Source organism: Tachysurus fulvidraco, chromosome 2 (genome assembly GCF_022655615.1).
Source record: "Tachysurus fulvidraco isolate hzauxx_2018 chromosome 2, HZAU_PFXX_2.0, whole genome shotgun sequence".
NCBI classification, from domain to species: Eukaryota; Metazoa; Chordata; class Actinopteri; order Siluriformes; family Bagridae; genus Tachysurus; species Tachysurus fulvidraco.
The window spans coordinates 43,008,925-43,020,117 of NC_062519.1; the positions used below are offsets into that span (position 1 = coordinate 43,008,925).

General features: G+C 44.3%; 1 protein-coding gene across 1 annotated transcript in view; it reads left to right on the plus strand.

The window, feature by feature from the left end:
• trim66 (tripartite motif containing 66) overlaps nt 1-4,842 on the plus strand; it is a 24,028-nt gene extending 19,186 nt beyond the window's left edge. Inside the window, exons 11-19 of the mRNA XM_027167968.2 lie at nt 276-494; nt 1,082-1,187; nt 1,287-1,368; nt 1,453-1,621; nt 1,711-2,381; nt 2,464-2,584; nt 3,194-3,268; nt 3,342-3,494; nt 4,519-4,842. Coding sequence (XP_027023769.2) covers nt 276-494; nt 1,082-1,187; nt 1,287-1,368; nt 1,453-1,621; nt 1,711-2,381; nt 2,464-2,584; nt 3,194-3,268; nt 3,342-3,494; nt 4,519-4,755 — 1,833 coding nt within the window. The 3' untranslated portion in view covers nt 4,756-4,842. The remainder of the gene's footprint in view (nt 1-275; nt 495-1,081; nt 1,188-1,286; nt 1,369-1,452; nt 1,622-1,710; nt 2,382-2,463; nt 2,585-3,193; nt 3,269-3,341; nt 3,495-4,518) is intronic.
• Nucleotides 4,843-11,193: the final 6,351 nt, after the last annotated feature.

Here is an 11,193-nt window from a genome sequence, read left to right on the forward strand (position 1 = left end):
ATCGTGTCAGGAAACCTCTTGCCTGAGTCAGTAGAGGAAAACATGAAGAGAGTCTAATCTGTCACATCTTAATGCTGGAGCTGTGGATTTATTCACCGTGAATAATCCCTTCATCAGCAAGACGTTTACTTTCCTCCTCCTTCATGTGTATGAGATGAAGAGAGAAGTGTGACTGTGCTGATCTTCTCACTGTCACTACGACTCTCATCAATGGTAAGCTGCGATCGTGACTCTTAACGTAGCACTGATAATGATCACGTGCCTCTTCCACACAGAGAACCTCAAACAGAACCTCACAGAACAGCCCCACACCCTCAGACATGCTGGTACAGGACGGAGGATTTGGAGCTAATGCTGAGAGCCCAGAGAGCAGAACTGCTGTGTGCAGCATTTCAACAGAACCAGGACCAGAACCTTCTCACACATCCCATCCTCTGGGGATTAATCAGAGAGCAGGAACAGGAGCCAAGCAACAGGAAGTCACGGCACAGTCGGTAAGACACCAGTCACATGTACAGCTTTACTGCTGCCATGGAAACCTCTGTTCAATAATAATAATAATAATAATAATAATAATAATAATAATAATAATAATAATAATAATAATAATAATAGTTACTTCAAATGTCTTCTATTTGTAGCATTTATGAATTCTATTAATGGACAAAAAGGAAATTGATTTAAAATGATCCAGAAACTGTTCATTTATAACAATATAATGATAATTATTAACCTTCATTAGGTTGTTTATCTATCTATCTATCTATCTATCTATCTATCTATCTATCTATCTATCTATCTATCTATCTATCTGGAATTTTTAGTTATATGTTTATATGAATTTTAAATAAATGGAAATGAATAAAAATGACATATAAACTTTGATAATTTATCATAAAGAGTTTCTATAAATACAAATAAAAAATCCTGGTTAGTGTGTTGATGTGTTTCTCCTGGTGTTGTTTTGTTCTCATGATGTTTACTCAAACTGAAACTTCCTGGTTTGTGGTCTTCGAGCTCTCGGCCTCTGCAGCTTCTCGTCTTTTGCATACCAGTCAAATCTTTTTTTTTTGTGCTCAAGCCGGACTACACGAGTCCTGCTGAACGAATTCTGGACGACGTGATGATCCGGTTTCATCCAGACAGCCGTGATGGTTCTTCTCAGACATTCTACAAGACAGAGCCTGGTACTGAATCGTCCTACAGCACAGTTCTATTTTAATATTCTCCTTTCATCCTGTTTTGATCTGATTGTGGCTCAGTATTAAAGTGGAGTTTATTTTCAGATAATGTCTATGCATGTCCTCATGAAAACACCAGCTGTACATCTCCGGATAAATGCAGCATATCAGCAGTTCAGGATACCAGGTTGAACCTCTTAGAACTTTTTAGAACGTTCCTGCAGTTTCAGGTGTACGTGTGTGTAACTTTCTGATTCCTCTGTTATAACAGAAAAGCTCCTGAGGGTTCAAAGGTCCCTGTTGTGTGTCTGGAACGGCTGAAGATCCTGGTGTCCAGATGTCCACCACAGGGGCACCACAGCACACCTCCTCCAGCTGACCCCAGACTGAAGTGTGGTGGGATTGTGTCTAAGGAGCTGTACACAGAAGTCAGTACTGAGGTAGGATCTCTGACGACAGCAAAGCCCCATAAAAATGACCCTTCTGTTAAAAAAAAAATATAATTTTGATGCCTGTGGTTTTATTAAAGGAGGAACCTGTTGAAGAACCAGGACAGAGAGCAGAGGCATATCAGCTACCAAGTGAGCCAGAACATCTGTGCAGCACATCACCAGTGGGCTCAGAGTCTTCCTTGCAGGAGCTTTGCAACAGAAGTGAGGAATTTTCAGCACGCATGACCGCTCCATCCCCATCCAGCGATCCGGAATCTTCCACTTCCACACCACCTGAATCCAAATACGCTTCCGACCCTAATCAGTCTGAACCCAGATCTGTGACAGCGTCTGACTCGCAGCTCGAGTCCACGGCAGACGCTGACCTCAACTCAGACGCTGAACTCGAATCTGATCTTCAAGTAGAATCAGATCCGAGTTCCACATCTGGACCACAAATCGAGTCGGACTCAGAATCAGACCTGGAGATCGAACAGGTTCCGGAGCTTCCTGCAGAGTTCGAGCAGGAGCTGGAATCGAATGCAGACTCCACCGCTGAAGTAACTCTGAACCTGGAGCAGGAGTGTGAATGGGAGGCGGAGCCAGTGGGTGTGAAGGCAAGCGGTGTGGTGGAGCGGCAGTGTGCAGAGGTGGAGAGCGAGGACTTCTGTGCCGTCTGCTCCATTGGAGGAGAGTTGCTGTGCTGTGATCGCTGCCCCAAGGTCTTTCACCTGAGCTGCCACGTGCCGTCTCTCCTCAGCTTTCCCACGTAAGATCAGATCATCTCTCACCTCACTGAATTTCTCACCACCTCGTCTGAAGCTCAGCTGTTTTCTCCTCTTGTTCCACAGGGGCGACTGGGTGTGTTCACTGTGCAGAGACGTGCAGCGACCGGAGGTGGTGTACGACTGTGAGGACTCCCGACTGTCCCCCCACACCACACCATCTGCACTGTCACCATGTGACCAGAGGGTAAGAGGGCAGCTGCTGAGCTACACAGGTGCTGAATTTCTGAAGTGAAAAATTAGAAGACTTCTGAAGGTCCATCAGCATCAGGGTCGTGCTGTAACCAGAAGATAATCACCTTCAGGGTTGCGTGATGTGGCCAGTTAACGTTCCCATCACCATTTCCTGTAACTCTGTATTGTAATGTACGTTTTATTTAAAGAACAACATGTCAGATCCATTTATAGTCACGTGTAATGTGGTGGAACATCAGTGAAGTGACTTCCTGTTGTCTCCTCTGTCCTGAAGACATTTCTGTGTTCTCCTCACATCAACGATTACACACACACACACACACACGTACACACACATAATATAATCTGTTTATCATCAGTGTAGTGTGTTCTGTACACGTCCCTGTGAATGAGCTGTTGCTATAGAAACCATAAGGTATCAGAGCGAGTGTATTAATATAAACCTGATCTACAGTCAGAGCTGTTAGAGAGAATTAATCAACACCTTCTGACCAATCAGAGGCCAGACGTCAGCAGCTCTGTGGTGTAATTGTATGTTCGGTAAAGGGAAGTGAAACACGAGACCTGTAATGATTTAATAATCTGTGTGTTTATTGTACAGAAATGTGAGAAGCTCATGCTGCTCATCTACAGCAACATCCTGAGCGCTCCGTTCCACGAACCCGTCAGCCCGCTGGTACGTCTCGGACTCTCTCGCTTCCAGCAGACGAGTATAAATATTGTGTGTCTAATTTTTATTTCTGTCCAAGGCTCGTCATTATTATCAGATCATCAAGAGGCCCATGGACTTGTCCGTTATCCGGAGCAGGCTGAACAAACGCAGCTCGACTCACTACAGCTCCGTCACAGAGTTCGTGTCTGACGTCCTGCTGATGTTTAAGAACTGTGCCAAGTTTAACTACGTGAGTCAGTCGGTTATCGACTCGTTATTGACTCCTCATGTGAAATAGATGTTTGTCTTCTGAATCTGCTGCTCTTTCTTTTCCTGTGTGAAAATAAGACACCCAAAATAATCCAACACTCACTAATTGAGTCTGTGCACATTGCATCATCTAACGCACTGCAGAACACTAACGCTGAAGCTCATTAGCACAGCACACACTTCTGGAGCAGCGTTAGGCTCAGATAGGACACAGATCTACAGTATGAGGAAGTGCAGATGTTAATGATGGTGGAAAGTCACACTGTTTTATTTTAAAAGGAAACATCAGCTGATCTGAATCTTTACTCTTTAATCTTTTTGTGAATCGTCATGGGGGGGGGGCGCTTGGGGGAGGGGCTGCGTTTGGGAACCAAAATCACTGACTGCACCTTTAAAGAGTCTCCCTCTCTCTCTCTCTCTCTCTCTGTGTCCTCTCTCTCTCTCTGTTAGCTATTTATTGCTCTTTCGCGTCTTATCCATCTCTTTCTCTCTCTGTATCTCTCTCCTCTCTCTCTCTTCCTCTTCTATCTCTCTCTCTCTCTCTTCTCTCTATCTCTCTCTCTCTCTGTCGTCTCTCTCCTCTCTCTCTCTCTCTGCTCTCTCTCTCTCTCTGCTCTCTCTCTCTCTTCTCTATCCTATGTCTCTCTCTATCTTCTCTTCTCTCTCTCTCTCTCTCTCTCACCCCCTCTCTCTGTCTCTCTCCCTCTCTCTGTCTCTCTCCCTCTCTCTGTCTCTCTCTCTCCCTCTCTCTGTCTGTCTTTCTCTCTCTGTCTCTCTCTGTCTCTGTCTCTCTCTGTCTCTCTCTGTCTGTCTCTCTCTCTGTCTCTCTCTCTGTCTCTGTCTGTCTCTCTCTCTCTTTCTCTCTCCCTCACTCTCTCCCTCTCTGTCACTTTCTCTCTCTCTCTCTCTCTCTCTCTCCCTCCCTCTCTCCCTCTCCCTCTCTCTGTCACTTTCTCTTCCTCTCTCTCTCTCACTGAACCTTCTGTTCTTCTCTCCCTCTCCAGCCGGACTCAGAAGTGGCTCAGGCCGGCCGCAGTCTTCAGACCTTCTTTCTCTCGAAGCTCAGTGTGGTTTTTCCTGAGCTCAGCTGTCCTGCTCCTGATGGCGACTCAGACAGCGATGATTACGAGGAGCCCGAGTGTGCAGCCGCTCTCACCTTCCCCTGGCCTGACAGGAGAGAACAGAGCCACAGGAAGAGGAAGAGAAGGCGTTCGCTCAGCTGGAAGAGACATCACTATTAACCTCCTGCTCTATGATGGACTTGTACACCATCACACAGATACACAGCTTCACCTGAGAGCTAAACCTGATTAAAACACCTTCTCTAAGCCAGTGTGTCATCTGTTCCATCTCCACAGCTGGAGGGTTATAGATCTGATGCACTTCATGTCATCACTTTTTGATATCACGCAGGATGTTGATTGGTTATATACAGTAATATACAGTATATTTATGATAGAGAATGTGATCTTGTATGTTTTATATGCTTTTTATGCCCCGTCTATAACCAGCTTTGACTCGTTCCTACTGTAGTAGCCCAGTAGACCTGCAGTTTTATGGCCTTAAGCCCAACAGCGTTCACATTGGACAGACCGTGTTGAATTAATTTTCCTCTGGCTTTTTATCGATCAAAATATTCCTCTAATTCTGGAGAGGAACCTGGATTCTGATTGGACGTTGCTAGGTAACTTGTTTTAAATATGTATCGCTTAAATTTTCATTTAGTAATGATTCTAAAATATTCAAGTAATGAATTATTTCTCAGGTAGAAGTGAGGAAGGAGTGCGGTTTATTCCTCCTCCTGTACAGGGTCGATCAGAAAAGAGAAGCTTTTCATAATAATAATAATAATAATAATAATAGTGTAGAATTTTGTTCACTTCATTTATTCGTCCTATTGATGTAATGATCTGGATTATTTGAGCTCTATATAGATGTCAGTTTGACTTCAGCTCGTTTTACTTCCTTCCTAAAAGCCTCTACTTTAAGACTTTGTCTTCATCAGTAGCTACATTTCTTTTGCAACGCCGTACTTTTTATTATTATTAATATTATTATTTTTGTAAATCTGCTGTATGATCTGTACAGGTTGTATAAATAGTCCCTGCTGAATCCTGGTTATTTGCTGCTGACAAATTATTTTCAGGATTAACTGTTACTTTCATGTAGTCATTTATTTTCAGCACAAACTGAATGGAAACCTTCTCCTGCTGACACACACCATCCGTCTCGTCTCTCAGCTCCTTTGGCACTTTGCCAATGTGCCATAAACACTAATGATGAGCACCGAAGCCTTCGGTCACTGTGTTACAGCTCAGCAGACAAACTCCCGGCTTTTTACTCTTCTGTTTGAGAGTCTCCATGTTAAACTGATAGTATAAGGAATCTGCACTGACCTGCATTAAACATCCTGAAACTTGCTTTAACTCTGATCTCAGACCTGCTTTTTCTATTTAAAACTGGATTTGAAAACTTCTAACAATTTTCTAACTTTTTAATCAAATTCTGTTTTTCTTGCAAATGATCGTGTTTTATTTCCTCCTGGAAAAACGAGAACAAACTTTACCTTACTTTACTCTCTCTCTCACTCTCTCTCTCTCTCGCTCTCTCTCTCTCTCGCTTTCTCGCACTGTCTTTCTCTCGCGCTTTTTCTCGCACTCTCTCTCGCGCTCTCTCACACTGTCTCTCTGTCTCTCTCTCACTCTCTCACTGTCTCTCTCGCTCTCTCTCTCTCTCACTGTCTCGCGCTCTCTCTCCCTGTCTACAGGACAGCGTGGCGGCCCCAGGTGCAGGGTGGTGACGTCCGTGAGTGTAGAAGTGTGTTGTTTAGCTGTGGCGAAGGTGGTGGTTCATGAGTCTATTTTTGGGCGTCCCGAATAAACAACGGCATAGTGTTGTTTCAAAGCCCCTGAATTGGTCGAACATCGGATCGTTATTGATGGTGCTCTCACTCCTGTTCTCCCTCTTTCAACACCATCAAATGTCCCTCTGTTTATTAGCGATGATATTTCCTACACTGAAGCAAGTAGTTTTGTTCAAGAGATTCACATACAATTGTAAAAGACACTGACCCTTAAACGTCAGAGTGGACTTGTTACAACACACAAAATGAAATGGTTCATGCTTGTGTCAAAAAAAACAACGATGGACCAAACGGAGAAAACGAGAAGGTTTCAGCTGAGCCGGTTAGCACTGGCCCGTCTGGGGCCGGCCGGGCCGAGGCAGAGCCCACCGTTAGGACCAAACCCTCTGTAGAGGGATGTGCTGCTGGGCCTGCGGATGCTGGACCGACCCCGACGGAGCCGACAAACACAGGTATGAGTGAACATACACCAACACCGATAATAAAGTGATCACCAGCGACATTGCACAACCAGAACGGAAACAGTGGGACGATGGGACAATGGCAGTGAAATGCAGAAGGAGCATGTAGTGTTTAATACACCAAATTATAAAAGGAAGACTGCTAAAAGTTCGAGCACAGTTGTGTAAATGTTCCAACCTCAGCAACAGAGAGAATGTTGTTTTTAGACACATTATGTCTCACGCTGCAGAACTGCTCCACTGAGGAATTTTCCACATTTATCCTCACGAAATCATCTTATGAAAATTAACACACACGAACTAGGTGACGTTTGGAGGCACTTACATGGTAATCAGAGGCAGTACACTTGGACACACACGTGATAATGTTTTATCCCTTGCAAGATTAGACAGGTTTTAAGTTTGACACCAAGTTCTCTTATCTTACCAGACAGTTTCTCAGATCACAATATTGTTCCTTTATCCTGAACCCCATCAACCCTCAAAGTGCTTATTGGCACTTCAACATAGTAAGTGCTTATGATTTTAGAACCATTTTAGAACTTTCTTTCCAGTCGATACAAAGTTGGTGGGATTTTGGCAAAGAACAAATACAACAGTTCTGTCAACATTATGCTCTCAGCAGCTCTAACGAATTAGAGGGAGCTCTGGTCCGGTCCAAGTTCCAAATGTAGACCAGATGGACACACCATCTAGGTACTTTTTCAACCTAGAAAAGAAAAATGGGCAAAAAAGCCCTACATTCTGATACTGGGGCAATTTTTTCAACCCCCTGAGAGATAAGAAAGAGAGCAGTTTGTTTTTATAAACAGCTTTACAGAAGCGAACTCGGGCCAGAATACAATCAGGATAGTCACTACGTTAATAACTTACTGCAGGTATCTGAGGAAGCCAATATAGGACTCTCAGGTGCACTGACCCTAGAGGAACTGCACAGAGCCCCCCAGGGGATGGAGTCAGGGAAAGCACCAGGGATTGATGGTCTTCCTATTGAATTCTATAAGTGCTTATGGGAAGTACTGTACAGTACTAGGCGAAGATCTATTGCTGGTAATTAATAACAGTCTGGCTAAAGGCCGGCTACCGCTGACTTGTGGTAAGGCAGTCCTTACTCTTCTACCCAAGATAGGGGACCTCTCTATAACTCTAGCCAATAGACTGAATAAAGTAATGAACCAAGTCATCCATCCAGACCAGACTTACTGTGTCCCAAATAGGTACATTTTTGACAATTTATCCCTCATTCTTGAGGTCTCTAAGCTGCTGAACCTTGTCATAGGTTTCATCGCAGTAGATCAAGAAAAGGCATTTGACAGAGTTGAACACATACCTGTGGAAAAATTTAGAAGCATTTGTCTTTTGTCCAGATTTTATAAACAAAATGAAGGCTCCTTACTGCGATGTGGAGAGCATACTTAAAGTTAATGGTGGCTTATGATTAAGACAGCGATGTGCCCTATCTGGAACTCTCCTGCCATAGAACCTTTTTTACAGCAGATAAGGGAAAACTTACACGGCCTTCACCTACCGAACCACGAGAACCCTATTCACTATCTGCTTATGCTGATGATGGGACTGTTTTAATTAGCAGGAGATGTGCAGGTTTTAATTAATGTGTTTAATGATTTTAATGTGTTGTCCTCTGCAAGGGTAAACTGGAATAAAAGTGAAGCACTGCTTTGTGGGAAATGGACAGAAGGTAAGCCAAATCTCCCTGACAGCCCGACCTGGCAAAGAGATGGCTTCAAATAATTAGGTGTGTTCCTAGGGGATGAGGCAACCACACAGAGGAATTGGGAGGGAGCCATAGAGAAGGTTAAAGGTAGACTAGGCAGATGGAAATAGATAACACCAGAAATGTCATATAGCCGGCGTACATTATTGGTCAATAACTTTAATAGCTTCCTGTTTCTGGCACAATTTTGTGTAGATCCTCCTCCACATCTCCTGGCTGAGATGCAAGCTGTTCTGGTGGACTTCTTCCTTCCTTCTTCCTACTTCTCAAGGAAGAGTGTGTTCATAGTCTGATACACCTGCAAAGCAGAACGGCAGCCTTTCGGCGATGAGTGAGGTTGCAGGAATACAAAGAAACTATGTGATAAGAATGTACTGTAGAGATCACTGTGAACCTGAATACTGAAATGGTGGAATCTGTCACGGACGCAGGATAGAACAGACCCAGATGCAGGATGGCGAAACAAACGGGGTTTAATAACAAAGGAACACTAAACATGACACGGACTAAAGACAGGACAAGACAACAGTAGATTCCGCGCTGCACAAGGCAATGCAGCACAGTTAAATAATAATAAATAATTAATCAAATAATTAAAACCAATAATAATCAGACACATGAGGGACAGGTGTGCAGAGGCAAGCAGGAAGAGAAGGGCGAGGCAGACACGTGAACACAAAACATAAACACATGCACGTGGCCAAAGTCCGGGCTGAGTCCTGACAGTACCCCCTCCCTGAGGTGTTGTCCCGAAGTGCCAAATCCCGACAAGGTCCAGGAGGGGGGGGGGGGGGGCGAGGCACATGGCGAAGGCTGGTGGGGGGGAGCAGGGACCATGGCGAAGGCAGGTGGGGGGAGAAGGACCATGGCGAAGGCAGGTGGGGTGAGCAAGGCACACGGCGAAGGCAGGTGGGGGAGCAAGGCACACGGCGAGGCAGGTGGGTGGAACAAGGCACATGGCAAGGCAGGTGGGGGTAGCAAGGCACACGGCGAGGCAGGTGGGGGGAGCAAGGCACACGGCGAGGCAGGTGGGGGGAGCAAGGCACACGGCGAGGCAGGTGGGGGGAGCAAGGCACACGGCGAGGCAGGTGGGGGGAGCAAGGCACACGGCGGCGCAGCCAGAGAGAGCCATGCGAGGTCCACAGCCGAGCTGAAGGGCCGAGCGATGTCCACCTGTCTTGCCTCGGGGGGTACTGTCTGGTTTTTTGTCACGTGTCTGCCCCGCCCTTGTCTGCTCCTTCCGTTTCCACACACCCGTTTCCCATTGTCATTACCCTGTTTATTGTGCAGCACGGAATCTACTGTTGTCTTGTCCTGTCTTTAGTCCGTGTCATGTTTAGTGTTCCTTTTTAATTAAACCCCGTTTATTTCGACATCCTGCATCTGGGTCTGTTCTATCCTGCGTCCGTGACAGAATCAGAGGAATATTGTGTTATGAGTGAAGCAGTTGAAGTCGGTGGTACTGGTGATATAACTGGTGCCAGAGAGGACAGGTCAAAAGGGGAGGACATTGTTGATCCAGAAATGAGGGATGAGATTTCTGAGGTTCAAGATACAGCTCCATTAAAGACATGGACACTCCCAGTACTTTCTTTTTTAATCTTGAGGTAAAAACTGTTCAACAGAATACGATGTGGCATCATTGTCATCCGGATGAGGTTTTTATAGGACGAGTAAAATAGCGCTTCTCGAAAAGGAGAAAACTGGATTTAGTGAACTATCTGATCTGCACAGCTGAACCGTCAGTGTGGATAACACGGAGAAAACCAAGGGCTACAACGAGCTACTGTAGATCCAGAGCTTCTGTGCAAGCGGCTCGTAGCAGCCAGGCTGAAGTGTGAATTTGTTTACTACAAGCTGACCAGCAATGAATGGGGTTTTATGAACAAGTATGAACTTGTTTTTAACCTTTCTTTAATCTTTTAGTGGTTGCTTAAGGATATACTTATTTTAAACTGGTAAAATGTCTGCAGCTTATTTTGTCCATTGCCTATTTATTTATTTATTTATTTGTTTTTTTATTTTATTTATTTATTTTTTATTTGTTTATCTTTTTATTTATATACAAGGGAAGACCTATGATGAAAAATTGTGAAGGACGTGTTTATCTGGCAAATAACTAATAAAAGTATTGTTAAACCTCAAACCTCTCTCTCTCACTCTCTCTCGCCCCCCCCCTCTCTAATTTCTAATTAATATAGATATATTTTTTTTCAGCTTTCATTTTTTTTACAGCTTTCAGTTTAGATTATAGTATGATTGAGGGATGTGGTAGCCTAGTGGTTAAAGTGTTGGATTAATGGTCATGAGTTCAAATCTCAGATCGACCAAGGTGCCACTGCTGGGCCCCTGAGCAAGGCCCTTAACTCTGATTTACTCAGTTGTATAAAATGAAGTAAAAATGTAAGTCACTCTGGTTAAGGATGTCTGCTAAATGTCAGAAATGTACATGAATTAAACCTCAAAACCTTCTTTCATGTCAACTTCCTCACCACAATAAAGAAGCACTTGAAGTTTAAAAATACTCAACATTTGTAAATAAATCTTAATAATGCTTTAGCTGCTGAGTTCTGGACTCTGATTGGTCAGAATGTGTGAAGGTGTTTTCCCCCTAAATTCT